The sequence below is a fragment of the Brassica napus genome, chromosome C2 (genome assembly GCF_020379485.1).
Source record: "Brassica napus cultivar Da-Ae chromosome C2, Da-Ae, whole genome shotgun sequence".
Taxonomy (NCBI): domain Eukaryota; kingdom Viridiplantae; phylum Streptophyta; class Magnoliopsida; order Brassicales; family Brassicaceae; genus Brassica; species Brassica napus.
This window is the reverse complement of record NC_063445.1, coordinates 6032280-6053619: the sequence shown is the minus strand read 5'-3', so window position 1 is coordinate 6053619 and position 21340 is coordinate 6032280. Positions and strand designations below refer to the sequence as shown.

The 21340-nt window shown below is 42.2% G+C and overlaps 2 protein-coding genes across 2 annotated transcripts; one reads left to right on the top strand and one right to left on the bottom strand.

Annotated features, from left to right (window-relative positions):
- The first annotated feature begins 11213 nt into the window (after positions 1–11213).
- Positions 11214–13790, top strand: LOC106347473 (AP2-like ethylene-responsive transcription factor TOE2). Its single transcript, XM_013787005.3, has 9 exons — positions 11214–11944; positions 12026–12051; positions 12130–12160; positions 12235–12322; positions 12397–12545; positions 12748–12800; positions 12893–12978; positions 13101–13217; positions 13302–13790. Exons 1-9 carry the CDS (start codon positions 11550–11552, stop codon positions 13614–13616), a joined length of 1260 nt encoding a protein of 419 aa, XP_013642459.2. The 5' UTR covers positions 11214–11549; the 3' UTR covers positions 13617–13790.
- An 89-nt stretch (positions 13791–13879) lies between these two features.
- Positions 13880–15417, bottom strand: LOC106347474 (B3 domain-containing protein At5g60130-like). Its single transcript, XM_013787006.2, has 4 exons — positions 15223–15417; positions 15068–15138; positions 14416–14961; positions 13880–14338 (listed from the first exon to the last, which is right to left on the bottom strand). The coding sequence occupies exons 1-4, from the start codon at positions 15230–15232 to the stop codon at positions 14075–14077; spliced, it is 891 nt and encodes a 296-aa protein (XP_013642460.2). The 5' UTR covers positions 15233–15417; the 3' UTR covers positions 13880–14074.
- Positions 15418–21340: the final 5923 nt, after the last annotated feature.

Below are 21340 nucleotides of genomic sequence, written 5' to 3'. Positions count from 1 at the left end.
AAACTGTACCATCATCCTGTGGCTGATAGACAACTCAAGGTCTTACTTCTGTATCTTCAAGCACATGCTCATCTCTTTCCGTGAAATTCTCATGCATCTCAATGTCTCCGTGAAAAGTGAGCACACCACCAGTTGCATCATTCTCAGTACCATCTTCATCACCAGCCTCTCTATCAAGCAGTGATCTTGTAACGACAGAACATGTATGTTGCTTGATGTAACTTCTAACCGTCCAAATATCTGAATTCATTAACATTGCAACTCGCACAAACCACTCGCACAAACCACTCGCACCCATCTTTGGCTCCTCGACATTTAACCACAAATCTCTTAGTATCCGACTTAATTATATCAAATTCAAAAGATTTCTGATATGATGCCGTTTGAATAAGAACTTTTGCTGCCTCCTTGGTTATATATTCTTGACCTATAACCAAATCCATACCATCATCCCGTCTGTGATTAACACCATCATGCATCTCAATGTCTTCGTGAAAAGTGAGCACACCACCATTACCATCTTCATCACCAGCCTCTATAGTCTCTTTATCGGATATACCGACATAGACATCAGTTTCATCATTCTCAGTCCCATCTTCATCACCAGCCTCTATAGCCTCTCTGTCAGATATACCGACATAACCGTCAGTTTCATCATCCTCTTCTGAAAGTTGCACTTCTTCATTGATGATCTCCACACGTAGAACATTTATACACATCTCGTGATTTACTTGCAGTAGATAACAAAAAATGTCTTCATCATTCCAGATGTATGATGGCTTGTACGAATACAATACCATTGGATAGTAACTAATCTTCACTTGCACCTTAGCTTCATCTACCTTTATCTTTCTGCAAATACGCTCAACCAAACTAGACTAAGTGATCTCCTCCATTGATTTTCTCAACACAATCGTGTGAATTTCATCTTCTCCTTCACCATCTCCCGAGATACATTTTATTTGAGCCCCATCCTTCATATAGTATCCTCCATAATCAAAACATATAATTGTGCAATGCGGATTTTGCATTTTCTTGAAATAAAATAGAATATCATTAGAATTATCATTATCAAGATGCTTAGAATTAATTCTCACACTGTACAATTTTTTCTTACTAATTCTAATTTAATTCAGTACTATACATAGTAATACTAGAAATACTAGTAAGAAATATCAATTTAGTAATCCTAGTATTTCCAGTGAAACTTTTTTGCTTTAGTAAAACTAGTTATACCAGTAATACCCAGAACTTATCCTTGTCTAACTAATCCGCTTTTATGACGATATTGTTAGGATTTTACATTACCCATGATGTATAATTCATTTTAAATGAAATTACACACAGAAAATCATCAAAACACACATAATATATACCCAAAATCTATAAACACAGTTTTCAAAATCTTTTTTAATCTCTCGTAATTTTCATTGGATCTTTTTTTTTTACACTAGCCGAGATATACACTTGTTTTAATAACATTTCAGCAAAAATATTCATCAAAAGGACGTAAAAAAGTCCCAAAAGCCCTAAACACAGTTTTTGAAATCGTTTTTAATCTCTCAAATTTTCATCAAATCTTACTTTTTTAACGTTACCCATCATATACATGATATTTAAATGTAATATTACAAAAAAATTCATCGAAAACGAACCTGAATTCTCTGGTTTTGAGCTTCAAAAATTGCTTATGGAGGATGAGAGGAAGAGGGGTTGTACGATGAAGAAGAAGACATGTGGACCAGGAAAAATCTGAGTGGTTAATGTTGTTTTGTGGGCCATGTAGGTAGTTGAATTATGGTTGGTTTATTTAATTGGAGAAATAAATGAAATGCTAGTTTGGGGAGTGCAAAGATAAAATGGTCGGAAAAATAGAGAGAGGGCATTGAGAATTCATTTAAGGGGGCATGGGGGTATATAGAGTTAATCCCCTTAGAACTCTTAAGTGGAGAATTTTTCATTGGACATGTTCTAATTAAAACTCTAAGTCTTGCAATGCAAATTCCCTAATTTGATAGACGACCTTTCTTTCCTTACTTTTCTTTAATTTTCCAAAATAGTACAGATCACAAGCTGTTAGTGGCTAAATTTGAATTGAGACGAAAGCTCAAATTTCACCGATTTAGTTTACCCCATAACCTGAAACATCTGAGCCCGCATGAGATATCTATATAACAATTAATTCAACTTTTAAACTATCATATTTTCGAAGAGTGCGAAAAAAATGAAATTTCAGATAACTTTCTTTTTTCTGAAAAAAAAAGAAGATGATCTGATTAGTATAAATATATGACTACCAAACGTGGGAAAATGGATGTGCACGAATGGATGGATATTTCTTCCCTAACAAAATGAACACTTACCAGGACCTAGAGTACATACACGTGTTTCATGCGAGTTTTGGAGGGTTATATGCAATTGCAATGTTTCACACCGTTTAGGTAGGAATGCGTCTGGCTTGGGATGGATTATACACAATCATGTGGAGACGTTTCTTCATTGTGGTACGGGACACTATTTGAGTTACAATCTTAGAGTCGACTGTTCGAGTTACCTAGCTCTATGTCACAGACTGATTTCTTCACAGCAATCAGGACGTGCGGCCTTAGCAACTTTCACCCTTGTGGTTTGCTAAGTCAGTCTTTTGGACAAATCGATTAGTACTTAGAGAGAGAGAGTATGGACGTTTTTAGAGAGAGGTCAGAGCTTATGAAAGGGTTTTCTCATTAAAACTTGGTGAATGAATTTTACAATGAGGCTTTACCCCCTTATATACAAAATCACCTCCTCAACGGACGGCTCAGATTAAACCGATCTAACGGCTCATATGGTTTTCATCCTATGAAGTAACTTCACCATGAAGTACTTCCACCTTAAGCTACTCCCTTCCGAAGTATTCTACATACTTCTTATATTATTTTATGCTTAGATATTTTACAAAGACTTAAAGCTTAAGAAAATACTAAGTAAAGCGGGCTTGGGTCTTGTTTCAGTACGGTCCGATTCATGGTTGTTTTCATGGACGTTTTTGGGCTTCCAAAACGGGCCGTGACATCCTCCCCCACCTAAGCCGGTGACGCCCTCGTCGCCGTGTATGCCTTCAGTGCGTCCCAGAATTGCTACAAGTCCTCTTCCGGTTCCCATGTTGCTTCTGCTTCCGGCAGTCCCTTCCACTTGATGAGAAAATGGGTCTGTCTCAGGACTCCCCGCTTCCTCACTTCCTTGGACGCCAGCACCTCTTCGATCTCTTTGTCATAAGACTTAGTCACCACGGGTGGTGCTCGAGTCGAAACTCTTCGGGTTTGGTCGTCCTCATCAGCATGGTACGGTTTCAGCATGCTAACATGAAAGACCGGATGGATTTTAAGTGTATCCGGTAGGTCGAGTCGGTAGGAAACCTTTCCCACCTTCCCAAATATCTCGAACGGACCTTCGTACCTCCGGATCAAGCCTTTGTGTAGGCTCCGGAATGCCTTGAACTGTTGTGGAAGTAATTTCACAAGTACAAGGTCACCCACTGAGTACTCCGAAGGCCGTCTCTTCTCATCTTCCCATTTCTTCATCCGTTTTCGGGACTTCTCCAAACATGCTCGGGCAAGGTCAGCATGTTCTTCCCACTGCTTAGCCATTATGAACGCCCCGGGACTCTTCCCTTCAGTCCTTGGCGTGGCCAAGGTGTGCGGGGTCAATGGCTGCTGTCCCGTTGCAAGCTCGAACGGACCCCGTCCCGTCGCCTCGCTGCGTTGAAGATTGTATGAGAACTGAGCTAGGTCCAGCAACTTCGTCCAGTCCCGTTGGTTGGCGCTTACAAAGTGACGGAGATAACTTTCAAGCAAGGCATTCACCCTCTCGGTCTGCCCATCAGATTGCGGGTGAAAGCTTGTTGAGAAACTCAGTTCTGTCCCAAGCATTTTGAACAACTCTGTCCATAAACGCCCAGTGAATCGGGGATCCCGGTCACTTACAATTTTCCGAGGCAGTCCCCAAAGCTTTACCACGTTCTTAAAGAACGCCCTTGCTGCCTCTTTCGCAGTGCAGTCTCGATCACAAGCCACAAATGTACCATATTTAGAGAATCGATCCACAATCACCAGGATGGATACAAACCCTTCGGACTTAGGCAACGCACTGATAAAATCAAGCGAGACCGAGTCCCATGGTCGCTCCGGGATTGGTAGTGGCTGTAACAATCCCACGGACTGCTTGTTTTCCGACTTGTCTTGTTGGCAGACTAGACAAGTTTTCACATAAAGCTCCACGGTATCCCTCATCCGTGGCCAATAGTATCCAGCTTCGACAAGTACCATCGTTCCTTTCTGTCCCGGATGGCCCGCCCATCGCGTATTGTGGCACTCCCGAATGATATCTCGTCGAAGACTTTCCCACTTAGGCACATAAAGTCTTCGACCTTTGGTGTAGAGTAACCTGTCTTTTACCCAAAATCGATGTACCTTCCCCTCGTTGGATAGCTTCACCAGCTCCTTAGCGACTGGATCACGTTCCAGCCCCTCTCGGATTCGAGCCATAATAGTCCCCTCGACTTGGCTCATCGCTGCCAGCTCCGCCTTCCGACTTAGTGCATCGGCCACGACATTCACCTTTCCTGGCTTGTACTCCAAAGTGTAATCAAACTCAGCCAGGAAGTCTTGCCATCTTGCCTGTTTCGGGGACAGCTTCTTCTGAGTCTGGAAATAACTCGTCGCCACGTTGTCCGTCTTGACCGAGAAATGCGCCCCAAGAAGATAGTGTCTCCAAACTCGCAAGCAATGGACTATCGCGGTCATCTCCTTCTCTTGAACCGTGTACCGCCGTTCAGTTTCATTGAGCTTGCGTCTCTCAAAGGCAATTGGATGTCCATTTTGCATCAACACTCCCCCAATGGCAAAGTCGGAGGCATCCGTGTGTAACTCGAAAGGGAGACTGAAGTCAGGTAAGGCAAGGACGGGTTCCTGGCTTACCGCAGTCTTAAGTTCCTCGAAGGCTTCTTGGCAATGTCCGGACCAGTCCCATGTCTTCCCTTTCTTGAGAAGGTCCGTCAGTGGCGCCGCCTTCCTTGAATATCCCTCGATGAACCGACGATAGTAGTTGACTAGACCAAGGAAAGATCGCAACTCCATTACTTTGGTCGGGGCCTCCCACTCCATAATTGCTTTAACCTTCGGTTCATCCATCTTCAGCTTTCCATGGCCGATAACATGGCCAAGGAACTGAACTTCCTCGGTGGTAAAAGTACACTTCTCTCGCTTCACAAACAACTCATTCTTGCGGAGAACCCGGAATACGGTCCGCAAGTGCTCCACATGCTCCTCCATCGAGTTGCTGTAGATAACGATATCGTCCAAGTATGCCACCACAAACCGATCCAAGTAGGGCTGTAGGATCTGGTTCATCAGGGTGCAAAACGTGGCTGGGGCGTTCGTAAGACCGAATGGCATTACCAGCCACTCGAACGAACCATACCGCGTTATGCACGCAGTCTTCGGCTCATCCCCTTCCGCTATCCGGACTTGATAGTAACCCTTCTGCAAGTCCATCTTCGTATAGACTTTCGCCCCACCAAGTCTATCGAATAGGTCAGCAATCAGCAGGATGGGATAACGGTTCTTGATCGTTACCTTGTTAAGGGCCCGGTAGTCCACGCACATCCTCAATGAGCCATCATGCTTCTTTTGGAACAGAACCGGGGCCCCGTAAGGTGCCTTCGAGGGCCTTAGCTTCCCCGTCGATAACAACTCATCGAGTTGTTTCCGTAACTCCTCCAGCTTGGATGTAGCCATTCTATAAGGCGCCATAGATGGTGGTTTGGCTCCTGGCTCCAACTCGAACTGGTGGTCCACCGCCCTCCTCGGTGGAAGCTTCTCGGGCAACTTTGCCGGCATAACGTCCTGGTTCTCCTAAAGGACCATTTTGATGATTTGAGGGATGTATTCCACGTTATTGGGCTCATCTTCCACCTTCATCATGGCCAAAAACGTGGGTTCACCCTTCTTCACCCCCTTGGTGAGCTGCATCGCCGATAGTTGCCTCGTCCCATCGGTTTTTTCTTCCAAGGCCAGAATCATGCACGGTGATCCCTTCTCGAGAATGCAAACCGAGCTCAACGCAGGAATGGGTATGGCTGACACTTGTCTCATGAAGTCCATACCCAAGACTACCTTGAAATCGTCCATGGGAATGACTGAGAAGTTCACCGGACCGCTCCAGCTTCCCAGCTTCATCCTGACACCTCGAGCTATACCATTGACGGGTTGAGCCCTTGCGTTCACCGTCTTCATCAAACCGTCCTTCTTGGACCACTTGACACCAAGTCTCACAGCTTCGTCTATCGTCATGAAGTTGTGAGTGGCACCCGTATCCACCATCACTCGGGTCGGATTATCGTTGATCCGAGCTTCCACGTACATGAGCCCTTTGCTCGTCGGCTTCACTACCGGGTTAGCCTTCAGGGCGTTGAGAAGTTGCAACGACCCCATCTTTCCTGGCTCCTCTTCTGGAGTCTTGGTGTCCCGACTCTCCATGATTGCCGATAAAGACCCCATCTTCGGGCAGTCCTTCATTGCATGTGGCCCCTTGCACACAAAGCATCCTCCCTTCGGAACGAAGGACTTTTTTCTTGCCTCGAAGTCTTCCCGACGAGCACCCTTCTCAAAACTCCTTGAGTTGGATGGTTGGCCAGTATCCCGTCTCGCTCCCCCACCTTTGGCCACGCCCTGCTCCTTCTTCTTCTAGGACTCGGACGGACCAGAGGTACGGAAGTCAGTCAGTGACTCGGCCAACGCGATGGCTTCGTCCACCGTCTTGACTCCCCGACGCTGAAACTCTTGCTTGGCCCAAGATTGCAGTCCATCGGTGAAGTAGAACACAAGATCCTCCGTGGTCATGTTCGGAATCTGAAGCATGAGCGTTGTGAATTCCTTCACATAGTCCCAGATCGAGCCACGCTGTCGAAGTTCCCTCAACTTCTTGTGGGCCTCATATACGACGTTCTCCGGGTAGAACTGCCGCTTCAACTCTTTCTTGAAATCATCCCAAGTATCGATCCGGCATGTTCCTTGCTCGATCTCAGAATGTTTCCTTCGCCACCATAGCATGGCTGTGTCCGACAGGTAGGACGTCACGGTCTTCACCTTCGCATTCTCAGCCACCAAGTTGAGATTGTCGAAGTATATCTCCATTTGCCAAAGGAAATTCTCGACCTCCTTGGCATCCCGCACACCGTTGAACCGGTTTGGTTTCGGAAATTCAACCTTACCAATACTAGTTCCGCCAACGGCTTCAGCGTTCACGCTTGCCCTCTTGACCAGCGTGATGTCTTCCTCCATCGCAGTAAAGCGTGCCTTCATCCCCTCGATGTCATCACGCAAAGCGTGCATGGATCCCGTCACCAGCTCCTCGAGCCGAATGAACCGAGAGTCCAAGTCGGCAGCATTTTGCTTGACCTCCTCAAGCCCACCGAACACAACACTCTTCAGCTCAGTGACGGTATGCTCGACCCTTTCGAGCTTCTCACCAATCTCGCCCACAGCCACACCCAAAGCCTCACGAGAAACACTCTTTTCCCGCTGGGTGCCAGCACGTGTGGACGTAGCCTCCCGTCCGCGTTCCTCCACGCCGGAATGCGAGCTTGCCTCTTTTTGTTTATCTCCCTTAGTCATTTTCTTCACTCGGACAGAGTCTCCCCTTGTCTGGATCGTAACTCTGCTCTGATACAAACTGTCACGGACTGATTTCTTCACAACAATCAGGACATGCGGCCTTAGCAACTTTCACCCTTGTGGTTTGCTAAGTCAGCCTTTCGGACAAATCGATCAGCACTTAGAGAGAGAGTATGGACGTTTTTAGAGAGAGGTCAGAGCTTATGGAAGGGTTTTCTCATTAAAACTTGGTGAATGAATTTTACAATGAGGCTTTACCACCTTATATACAAAATCACCTCCTCAACGGACGGCTCAGATTAAATCGATCTAACGGCTCAGATGGTTTCCATCCTATGAAGTAACTTCACCATGAAGTACTTCCACCTTAAGCTACTTTCTTCCAAAGTATTCTACATACTTCTTATATTATTTTATGCTTAGATATTTTACAAAGACTTAAACCTTAAGAAAATACTAAGTAAAGCGGATTTGGGTCTTGTTTCGACCCGCTCCGATTCATGGTTGTTTTCATGGACGTTTTTGGCTTTCAAAACGGGCCGTGACATCTAGCTGCCCAGAATAGTTCGTGCTTGTATTTATTTGTGTCTTTGTTTCAAAGTAGCTACAGTATTCGAATTTGTGTTCCTCTCAGTCTAGGAGGAGAAATCTGTACCTCACATGATCAGAGATAGATCAAAAATGTCAATCAACATCCCACTCCATATATAATGTCGAATTTCATTTTATAACAAAAAGACTATAGTCATCAAAAGTAGTGAGTAGCCGCATTTTCATAGCTACTGTATCAATCTGAGCCAAGAACCTTATAATTAGGATCATACCAAATCCGTTTGTTAGGCTGCCTGCCCAACCTATGAATGAGATTTAGCTTCATTGTCATGGTATTCTCTTAGTATTAGTGAAGTTTTCATTTTCTTATAGCTAATTTTCTATATATCAAATTATCAATTAGTAAGTGACAAGTTCTGACTTTTGTTGCCTAATTGGGTTAAAACCAAACCGATCAGACTAAAACCAAGCCGAACTAAACTGAATCAAACTTACACTAAATCAATCAAACAAAAAATTAGTTAAAACAAAATTTAAATTAACCAAACCGAACCAAGTCCTAACAATACTCTCGTTCTCCTCAGATTTTTATAATGTGTACATTAGAACACCTTCAAAATCGTTGATAATGAACTTATGACTCATAATAGGGCATCAACAGAATGTATACACCATCGTACACTTACACATTCAAACTCACAAGGTTTTCATGATGAGAAAGGCAAATCATGGATGTCATCCCGATTTTTTTCGGTTTATATATATTCTAGCGAATTTGAATCCAAATGATAATACAGCAATACTACAGCAGATTACAAAGTTAGATGCTATATATTGGCTGTTAACTACAACCTTATTAGATATCAATACGGTTACTTGCATCAGTTGGATGCCATGTATCATTTTTGGTATTGTTTAAAAGAAATCATAAATATTCTTTAACTAGAACAAGTAAAACATTTTTTTTCAGTCAAATAACATAATCATATAGTAGCTCGTATCATTCTGTTTTGAGTTTCCCTTACCTTAAAACCGCTTATATATGTATATACGTGTCAGTTCCTTATACAAACTACATTTTGATCCAAACTGAAACTAATAATCGCACGAAAAGAATGGGCAACTTGTTCTTGCCGGGTCGCATCGCACTAAAAAAATACTATATTAGGTATGAAGAGCTTGCTACCAGAAAAAAAAAAATATTCTCCTTTAACGGGTAGGACTGCGTCCACGTCTTTCAATTCAACCTCATCTGCCTTATATGATTAAATATAGTTTTCAAAATGTGAATGATAATATATCTTACGAAAGTGACAACAAGTTAAGAAAAGAATATAACAACAGTGATTTTTTCTTTATGCTAAATAAATGGTACCATTTTCTAAACTTTTTAAAATTATAGTTAGAATCTAACTTCTGTAATTAAAATGCGATTTTAGAAGGTGACTCTAACATACGAATTTCACTTTTGAAACTTGGGCAAACGCAAATTATTTAAGTCATGATTATTTACACAATTTAAGATTTAAGATTTTAATTTTGGTTTTCAAAATTTATAGTTTTTGATTTTGGTATAGACGGTAGTAGAAAAAAAATAACGATTGCAGAACTTAGCTATGAAAAAGAAATGTTAGGTAGAAAATAAAGATTGGGTGGAAAAAATTCCGGGATTTGAGGAAAGTAAGAACGGACGAGGGCCGTCAGATCAGATAGACACATGAGGAAAGACGCAGAGCGTAGCTGAATGGCTGGGGTGTAATCTCTGTTGTACACGTGGCTGCATTATACTGGTTAAGATCATGATCTTCTCTGACATTCCACTTTTGTCAACCGGCTAAAGCCAGTCAAAATTTATCATTCGACGACACCTACCCCACTAATAATAATACTAACATTTAGAAAGAAAGAGAGATTCGTATGGACACAATCAAAATATATAAATTTGTTGAGGTCATTCTCATTTTTCACAGCTAAAACCTGAGTTCGAACCATTCCATGATTCCATCAATTTAATTAAGACGTAACGTTCACTGCTCTATATATTTTCATTATTTATGTAAAATAAACATTCTTCTAACTGCTTTTTGCACATTTACATAGCTACTTATAATTAATCTCCTAGTATATGAGTAGCTAAGCTTTGCAAAAGAAGAGCAATGATGTCATCTTACATTACCTTTTATGGATTACCCTCTTGAACCGTCTCATCTGCTTCATTGCTATAATCTCTTTGTTTCATATTTTGCTCACAAGCTAGAGTCAGCCAAGCCATAAAATTCGATGTGACTTAACTATATGTGTTTTTGTCTTCCATTTTCTTTTTGGTTTTGTCGTTTATATGCAATTAACTATTTCAAATCACATGTTCTTTACTTAATTCAACGATAATTTATCAAAGAAAATGACACACAATTGATGTACATGCAAAATTCTCTAAATTTGATAGATCTGAATTTACAATGCTTTGATATTTTGAAACAAAGCATATGATGAAGTTAAATAATGCTCTAAAGTGGATCATATTGTTTGTACTTGGTGATAAATCATGTTGTCTCATGGTCTTCTTCTTATAGTCCTTTTCTTTGGTGAGAGACATATCTGCAAATATAGGACCCGCCCATAAATGAATACAAATGCTTTGTCTTCAAAGTTGTAAATGAATAGATTCGTTTTTCTTCTTCTTTTTTTTTGGGATCTTTGTGATATCTACTTAATAATATAGAGTACATATCTTGGTTTAGTAAAGAAAAATCACATTCACGTACTCGTTTTCATGAATGCTTTAAAGTTTAACAGTCTTATTAATGTACTAATTATCATATACTTCAATTTCTTACATGAATTTGAATTTTACCATGTTTAAAAAGAAAAGACAAAACAAGTAGTACTAGCACGTTTGTACTTTCCCCAATGGAACCGGGAACCGACGTAACCGGTTGACCAATTGCCGAGAAAGATGGAGAGAATAATAATAAATAAATAATTTATATAAGTTCCTTTGTTGGCACTTGCCACAAACCAACCACAGCTTGCGTCCCATCATTCCCCGGCCGACGACGATAATCTCATTCGTCCGGCGAAGCTATTAGTCTCTCGTCTCTCGTCTCCTCTCTTTAAAATCCCCAGTGATCTAACTCTCAATCACTATGTCTCCGTCGTGATCGATCTTTCCTCATCTGTAAATTATCCTTAATAATCATCCGCAAATCCTGGCCGTCCATTTCAGAATCTGATGTTCCTGTCCTAATCTCATTTTCGATCTGGTCGGATTAGCGGGAGGGTTGTTAGAATCAATGTGTAAGAGAGGTTGAGGAGATAGTTGTTAGTTGACTTTTGAGAGTGATGATGCTGGATCTCAATCTCGACGTCGTGTCAACTCAGATGGATGAATCGGTGACTTCGAACTCTTCTGTAGTCAATGCCGAGGCGTCAAGCTGCATCGACGGCGAAGAGGAGCTCTGCTCCACACGCGCCGCGGTCAAGTTTCAGTTTGAAATACTGAAAGGAAGAGGTCGAGAAGAAGAAGATAGAACGACTAAGGAGTTTTTTCCTGTTGCGCAAAGTTCGAGGAGCTCCGTTGATATCTCCTTCCAGAGAGGGACACAAGGCGGAGACTTTGTACAGCCACCACCAGCACAGCCGGTGAAGAAAAGCAGGAGAGGGCCTAGGTCTAAGAGTTCTCAGTACAGAGGGGTCACTTTCTATAGGAGGACAGGCAGATGGGAATCTCATATCTGGTAAAATCTTAGTTCTGTCTGATTGATTATCTTCCTTGGATGAGTTGTTGATTTTCTGTTTGTCAATCTTCATGGTTGCAGGGATTGCGGTAAACAAGTTTATTTAGGTATGCTTTCTACTGAGCTGATGATCTCTGCTTTGCTCTTAACTCTTTAATAAAAGCTTAACTTTTTGAATATAATAGGTGGATTTGACACTGCTCATGCTGCAGCTAGGTAACACCTTTGGACCTTATGTTGTTTTTGTATGGTCTCAACTGCTTTGGAGTTTCAACATCTGGCTTGTGTAGGGCGTACGATCGAGCTGCTGTCAGGTTCAGGGGACTGGAGGCTGACATTAATTTCGTTATCAGCGATTATGAAGAGGATCTCAAGCAGGTTTTGATTGCACATGTAGAAAAGACATGCATTCTTTTGATGTGTTCTTATCTGGTTTTTTTTAACTTTTACAGATGGCGCATCTTTCCAAGGAGGAAGTTGTGCAAGTACTTCGGCGACAGAGCTCTGGTTTCTCCAGGAGCAATTCAAGATATCAAGGAGTTTCTTTGCAGAAGATTGGCGGGTGGAGGGGAACTCAAATGAAGCAGTTCAATGGAAACATGTAATCAATCAACTTCTCTCGGAATCTAACGTTTGGGATTCTAAACATGCTATGGTTTTTTTCTGAACGTGCTTGTCTAAAAAGAGTCAAGTGCCTGAGATAGAGAGTTGATTATATTTCGTTATATTAGTAGGATAACCTATTTGTGATTATGGTTATTAACTAGAGATTATTATGATGGCTCATATGATTATGGAATCAGGACGGTTGCTTCCTTAATCGAGCCTCATGCATCCCGGATCATTCCCGAGGCAGGTAAATGTAAAATCGATGCTTGTTAAACTGGTCACTGCTATGTGACAAGCTACTACTAACTTGTTAACGTGTTTTCTACTTTCCTCATATAGCTAACGTTAAGCTCGACCTCAGTTTGGGAATCTCTCTTTCACTGGGAGATGGTCCAAAGCAAAAAGATAAGACCCCTAACAGTATGGTATGTGGAAGTAACTCTGTCAACTGTTTGTTTGTCCATATCACATCGCAATCTGCAACTCAAAGCTACTCACCCATTAATCAGATCGTGCCTTCATGAGTTTTTTTTTTTTTGTCTTACAGATGGAGAACCACATGGCTGCAGCGACATGTGATAGTCCTTTCAATTTGTTAAAGAGGGGTTCAGACCACCTTATCAACCGCCATGTCCTCCATCCTTCTGCGTTCTTTTCACCCATGGTAAAAACACCATAGCCACACATCTCTTTTATGTCCAACTCGGTGAATAATATTGTGCACTAAAAGTTCATTTCTTGTCTCCAGGAAAGAACACCAGAGAAAGGTTTTATGTCGCCTCCTCCTCAAAGCTTCCTAACCAGGACATTGCAAGCGCAAGATCAGTTCAGTGGTGTAACCGCCACAACAGCTATTGCATCGCCACTGTACTCAAATGCAGCATCATCAGGATTCTCACCCTCAGCTACACCCCCACCTTCTTCCTCCTCCTTTGCTACTCTTCATCCTTCTCAGCCTTTCCTCAATCTAAATATGCCCGGTCTCTATGTCATCCACCCATCTGATTACACATCTCAGCAACACCACCACCATCTCATGAACCGATCACAACCACCACCATAAGCGTACTTGCTTCTTCTGAATTTGCCATTGTTTGTAACATAGAGTGAAGACTAATAACAAAACAGAAACCAAAATCTATATTCTCATATCACTATTATGTCTCTGAAATTAATATAATGGATAACCTTTGTTTTGTGTTCAAAAAAAAAAGAAGGATAACCTTTGTTCAAACAATGCAATCTATTTGTATGAAGATAATGACAGATGTTTCCCTTCTTGTAGACAAGAAAATATATTATTTTTGCTAGCCAAAACAATGATTAAGATTCAGAAACTACAAACTCGTACATGAAGCCAATACACACAACAAAGTCTTGATTTAACTAGAATACTTAAGACAAATAGATAGTAGCTAAACATTAACTCAACAAACCACAATAGTCTTGATTTGAACTTGACAACACAACAAGATAAGATAACCATAAACACTAGGTAACACTCGTATAAAATGAGCAAGTCTACTTGATAACGTGAAACTTGATAGTGTGAACCACATTGTTGTTACCCGCCTTCTTCAACTCGCATATCATTTTGTCCGTCGACCTCACACCATTCCTCCTGTAAACAGCTCCATACCCTTTGATAAACACACTGCCGTTCGTCTGAACCTTGATTTTCTTCGTCAGCTTCCCGAACTTCTTCACGAGTGGATCGATGATAGCTATACTCTCGGTCTCGGAGAAGGATAAGCCGTAGTCATTTATAACCTTAGATGGTATGCGCTGCAAATCATGAAAGAAACATCACAATAAAAACACATAAACTCAAAGATTGTAACAATTCATATTTTGTTTCTTACCAATTGGCTTATCTTCTTCGGATTGATCTTCACTCGAAAAAACGCGTTGCTGCGATCATCTAGATATCGTCTGTCATCATCATGGTTTGCCTCAGCATCATCATCAGAACCATCAAGCGCTACATCTTCATCACCAGCCGCAACACCATGATCATCATCTTCAGCACTAGCATCAGTATCGTCAGCACAACTGTAATCAGAATCCTCATCATCATCATCATCACTAAGAACCAAAACGTCATCAGCATTTTCGGTTTCTTGCACTGAAGTTGTTGTTCCGAGTCTTTTACACATGGTGAGAGGCTCGTAGATAGAGAAGTTGAAACACAGCGAGCCATCATCATCCAATTGAAACTCCAGTACGTTTCCAGTGGTCAGAGACTCGTCCTTCGCGATCCTCTTCCACCCGTTAACCAGCATGTATCTCTCAGGGTCGCCACCACATCTCCTCAACGTCATTTTCCAAATCTTCCCGTAAATACTTTTAAGCGTTACGTGTTTAGGCAGAGGCTTTGGTAAGAAGCTGTTGAAACAAACAGGCAACTCCTGCAAAATGCAATTACATGTCTCAACCAAACTAGAGATCTACAGTCAAACTTGTAAGAGAGAAAAAAAACAGAAACAGAGCGAAGAGAGAAGTCTTGTTTTTTACCAAATCATCTCCTGATATACCAGGCATGTACACTCTGAAGAACTTTGTAACACAATCATTCTCAGGAGTAACTGTTACAAAGAACGAAAACCATAATACATCAATTTCTTGAAGAAGAAGAATCAGGAACAGAGGAAGGAGGAGAAAGGAGAAACCTAGCTTCATAGTTGTCACCGTCTTGTTGATTGTAGCCGCAACCTGAAAACCCTAGTCCTGAGAGATAAAGTGAAACTAGTCTTGGAACACTTATGACCCTATCTCATTGTTTTGGTGAGAGGTTTTAGTCTTTTTGTGGCAAATTTTTTCAAAAACAGAGTATGTCTCTGTTTCTGTGCTTATTGCTTTAAACGGAATCACAGAGCATTAGTAGTAAGGAGACTCGTTATAGAGCCGAAGAATCGCTAAGGCCCAACAAAAACGATAAATGGGCCTGAATGTGTGGAAAGGAAAATGGCTGGTTCTAAAAGAGAAGCTAAGATACAGCATTGTTCAAAGAAGAAGAGTTGATGCAGCTACAATGGCTCTACATAATTTTATCAGGCTATCAAATTTAGGAGATATTGATTTTGATTCGTACTATTCAACTGGTGATGTACTAACTGAAGACTCTGATTTAAATGAAGACGAAGAACATAATAACACTCATGTGCACCTATATGAAAGGCATTTGTTAAGTGTGACATACAACAATTGGTTCATTAAGCTTAACCAGTGATTAGGTTAAGTGATATGTTGGTACGAGAAGGAAGGAGGAGATAACCGGTTGGTTATTAGATCTAACTGATTCGGCGTCTACCTGTTTAGTCTACTTAAGTGACTGAAGAAGCGCAGCTCATCGTCATCAGAAAGAGAAGAAAGAAACACTCGGAGATTCAGAGAGGGAAGAAGAAGATAGGATCTTCGAGATTAGGATTGGCTTGATTCTAAGTCTCGTGTACTGATCCTTGTACATTTCTCTATTCGAGCTTATAGTGGAGTGTTTGCTTGTGCCGTCAAGCACCCAGACGTAGAGATCTCACATCGATACTCGAACTGGGAAAAAAGGCTTGTGTGTTCTTTACTTTCTTCGTTATTCATTCTTGTTTGCGAGAGAGTGAGATCGAGTGAACCTCAAGATACAAACGAGTGCGAGCGAGAGTTCGAGGCGATTACGAAAGATCGAGATCGATTGAATCACAACAAAGTGGTATCAGAGCCCAGGTCATTGGGGGAATGATGAAGGAATTGCTGGCGAAGGTCAAGATCGCATGTTTCAACGGTCAAGGAGATTTCTCGATGTGGAAGAAACGGATGATGGCTCATCTCTCCATTCTTGGCCTCAAGGATGGACTGATTGAAGTTCCGATGACTTCTGGATCAGAAATTGAGATGAAGAAAGGCGAGGCAGAGGAAGACTTCAAGGAGCGGATGAAGAAGCTCGAGCTAGAGAAGTCGGAAAGAGCAGAGAAGGCGATGAACATGATCATCCTGAATCTTGGAGATCATGTGCTGAGGAAGCTAGAAGAATATACAACGGCGGCGACGATTTGGTCTGCACTCGAAAGGTTGTATAATTCAAAAACTCTGTCAAATAGAATTCATCTTCAACACAAGTTCTATACATTCAAGATGCAAGAGTCTAAGTCAATAGATGAGAATATAGACGATTTCTTGAAACTTGTTTTCGGGTTAAGCAGTGTAAATGTTTCTGTTTCAGAGGAAGTTCAAGCCATACTGTTGCTGAGCTCACTCCCGTCACAGTACAACCAGCTTAAGGAGACACTGAAGTATGGAAGGGATACACTGACGATTGAAGATGTTACCAATGCTGCAAAGTCTAAGGAGATTGAACTCAAGGAAGTAAAGGAGTCAAGTACATCTCAAAGACCCGGTGATGCCTACATTGCTCGTGGTAGACCAGACAAAAAGGAGACCTACAGAGGAAGAGGCTCCAACAACAAGTCAAGATCGAGATCCAGATCAAAGGTGACTTGCTGGTATTGCAAAAAGGAAGGTCATATGAAGAAAGACTGCTTCTCCAGAAAGAAAAGAATGGAGAGCGAGGGAGACGGTGAGGCAGCAGTGATGGTAGACAAAATGCTTGAAGTTGATGCGTTGTCTATCTCGGATCAACACCCTAGGGACAGATGGGTAATAGACCCTGGATGTTCATATCATATGACGTCCAGGAGAGAATGGTTCAGTGACTTTCGAGATTTCACGGGAGGGCAAGTATTACTGGCAGATGATAGAGCCGTATTTGTTCAAGGAATAGGCACTATCATGATCAACACCAATGGAGGAACAGTCAACAAGCTTGCTAATGTCAGGTATGTCCCTAATCTCAAGAGAAACTTGATTTCTGTTAGCTCTCTTTATATGCAGGGATTTAGACAAGAGGGTGGAGAAGGAAAGACGAGTTTCTTCAAGAAGGGCAAGTTGGCTCTTCGAAGACTACTGTGTGGAAGCTTGTACTTGCTGGATGGAGAGACCATCACACCGCCTGCATATGTAGCTGCAAGTAAAGACGATACTGTGCTATGGCATTTCAGACTAGCTCATACGAGTGTGAAGAACCTCAAGATACTTGCTGAAAAAGGGATTCTAGACAAGAAGAAAATTTCAGAGATGGACTTCTGTGAAAGCTGTATCATGGGAAAGAACAAACGCCTGAGTTTCAACGTGGGTAAGCACAACAGTGAGGATGTCCTCAGGTACGTGCACGCTGATCTCTGGGGCTCTCCCCATGTTCAGTTCTCCATCTCTACGAAGCAGTATTTTTTATCGATTATAGATGATCATACTAGGAAGGTTTGGATTTATTTCCTAGCAACAAAGGATGAAGCTTTTAGCAAGTTTTGTGAGTGGAAGAACTTAGTTGAGAATCAGGTAGATAGGAAAGTAAAATGTCTTAGAACTGATAATGGCTTAGAATTTTCTAACTCTGCATTTGATGGTTTTTGTAAGAAATTTGGTGTAGAGAGACACAAGACTTGTTCATACACCCCGCAGCAGAACGGAGTTGCAGAGCGTATGAACATAACGATAATGGAAAAGGTGAGATGTCTACTGAGTGAATCAGGTCTTGAGGAGAAGTTCTGGGCAGAGGCTACAGCAACTTCAGTTTACCTCATAAACAGGACACCGTCATCTGCGAACGACTTCAACATACCTGAAGAATTGTGGCTCGGTAAAACACCGGGGTATGGTCATCTACGGAGGTTCGGTTTAATTTTCTACATAAACCTTGATCAGGGAAAGCTGAAGCCACGGGCGTTAAAGGGAGTTTTCATCGGGTATCAACCGGAGTCAAGGGATGTAAGGTCTGGCTACTTGAGGAGCAAAAGTGTGTGATCAGTAGGAACGTTGTATTCAGAGAGAAACAACTCTTCAAGGATATAGATCAAGGAAAAGTAAAAGAGATTGCAGTGGATCAAGAGAAGCCGGGAGAGACTGTCAAAAGCTCAACAGAGGTTGGAGAAACATCGAAGACAGTCTCAGAGGATCAGGAAGAAGGTGGAGCTGCACAAACAGAGTTAGAAGTTGAAGGAGAGACAACAGTGGAGTCAGAGGATTTGAGTAACTACCAGTTGGCAAGAGACAGAACTCGAAGGGAAATTGTGAAGCCAGCACGATACACTGAAGATTCAGCTGTTGCTTTCGCGTTGTCAGTGGCAGAAGAGATTGACTGCGAAGAACCTGCGAACTACGAGGAAGCGTTGAGTAGTCAAGAATGGGAAAAATGGGATGCAGCAATGGATGATGAGTACGGCTCACTTGAAAAGAACAAAATGTGGAATTTGGTTGACTTACCAAAGGACAAGAAAGCGATAGGGTGTAAATGGTTATATAAGAAGAAACCAGGAATACCCGGAGTGGAGCCACCATGACACAAGGCAAGGCTTGTAGCTAAGGGTTATTCCCGAAAGGAGGGAGTAGACTAACAAGAGATATTTGCTCCAGTGGTGAAGCACGTTTCCATTATCCTTGGCTAGAGAGGCAGGAGTTGAGAAAGCAAAACACCACGTAAATGCCATCATAGATGATGATTTCTGGCAAGTGGTGAAGCATGAGAAGCTTGGAGAAGGAGACTTCGAAGTTGAAAGCTCCATGAGTCTCGGCGGATCACTTTGGTGTCGACCGATGTCAATGGATGCACATCGCTCGACAGACCATGACAAAGATCGATCAACGGATTACTCTAACCATCGATCGACGTCATCTGCTAAATTGACTGCGGAATGTAACGTAGTTCGGATCATGACTCATGAGGAATTCGCAGAAAAACATCCTCACCCACCCTACCCTTTCTACGTCAAAATCGATCGACGGCATGAGCCAGCAATCGACCGACAGAGAGAGACTGATATCGATCGACCTCCCTCACCTCCCATCGATCGACGAGCACCTCTCACCTACCGAGTGCGATTACCATCTATTGATAGTGACCGAATCAACGCACTCAGACCACCACCTAAACCTTTAGCAAACCAACCAGAACCTACAACCAACCCTTCATACACTACACCAGAGCCTACGAAAGTTGATGAGGCAACTGAAGGAAGAATGTTAAGGAAAAGAAAGGAGAATATTCCTAAGAACCTTAAGAGGGAAGCTAATGAGAAGGAGATGGATGGTTTCACTAAGAGAGTCCTCAGAATCCCAGTGGAGAAACCTTTTGATGAAGTTTATTACACAAACCGGTTGTGGATGTTCTTCAGAGAGACTAAGGAGACTGAGGAGAACATTAGGAGAATGTTTCATCATGTCAGAGAAAGGATGAAACTAAGGATCAGATTGAAGAAGAAGAGTGATCCTGGGAAGTTCGCAATACCATGTGTGTTGAAGGGTATTGAATTTCCCCATGCACTTTGTGACACAGGAGCATCAGTCAGCATACTACCTAGGGTTATGGCAGACCAGCTGGGTCTGAAAATAGAGCCTTCATCAGAATCTTTCACCTTCGTGGACCTTTCAGAAAGAAGCTCAGGAGGCATCATAAGAGACCTTGAGGTACATATTGGTAATGCTCTTGTCCTAGTAGATTTTCATGTCCTGGACATCAAGCTTAACTGGAACTCTTCACTTCTGCTTGGAAGAGCTTTCCTGGCTACAGTAGGAGTTGTATGTGACATGAACCAACAGATTGTGTCTGACACTGATAAATCCAGACGTCCACTATGACCTAGTTCGAATTGGGAGACAACAGGTCAACCTCGTGGAGCTTGGAAATGATCTTGGCTACATTGCAGCATGCCATTGTGGAGCAGAGTACGAAACAGAGTACTCTGAATCGATCGACACTCACACTGCACCATCAATCGATTCCAATGACTCATCGACGACCGATGAACACTATCCCACGTTGCTCGACGGGAAGCATCAGGTAGACCACTTCACATTACCAGATCAGTTTTATCCAGACTTTGCCTTTCAACAACCCAATAAAAAAAGACGTGATGACTATTCCATAGGCAGTTGGGCAGACAGTGGATTCCATGAAAGTTTTGCAGTAGGACTGTAATTCCTTCACCCAATGAGGATCCTACTGAGGAGTATGATGAGGATTACTGGAAAGAAAGAGCTATAGAGATTGCTATGCAGGATGAAAGATATTCAAGACATTCCTTCAACAACACGTCTCCACCATCGATCGATAGAGTCTACTCAGCATCGGTCGATACCCACCCTCATCCAGCAAAACAATCTTATGCATCGATCGATACCACACCAGGTACATCGATCGATATTAAAGCCGCCGCCTTTGAAAAGGAAAAAGGGAATATTCCAATTCCAAGTAGGTTTACCAATACCTATATAAGGAGTTTTGCACCTCAGATTACTTCTCACGACACCATAGCAGAAAAGATGAATGCTCCCACAAACAAATCAGAAGGAACATCAAGGAAGAGGATTCGATCCAAAAATCCTAATTCAACAGACAAATGTCTACCATCGATGGATACCCCAGTATCAACATCGATCGATTCTCATTCTAAACCTAAACTTTCTTTATTTACTACGAAGAATATGAGTATTGATTACGGTTTTCTAACTCCTGATGAATTTGGTATTTTCAGGGACCCAGGTGGCCATGCAAGAGCAATGGATGGGAGAATTCTACAAGTATCCAGAGAGGACATAGCAGATATTCTTCAGTTGGCCAATGGACCAGACAACTTGTTTATGCAGCAACGCAACATTCCAGACAACATCCCAGCTGTTCCAGACGAACATCCAAGGGCCGACACAACAGAAATTGGTTCACACCAATCGTGCCAACCAGTAGGCCAA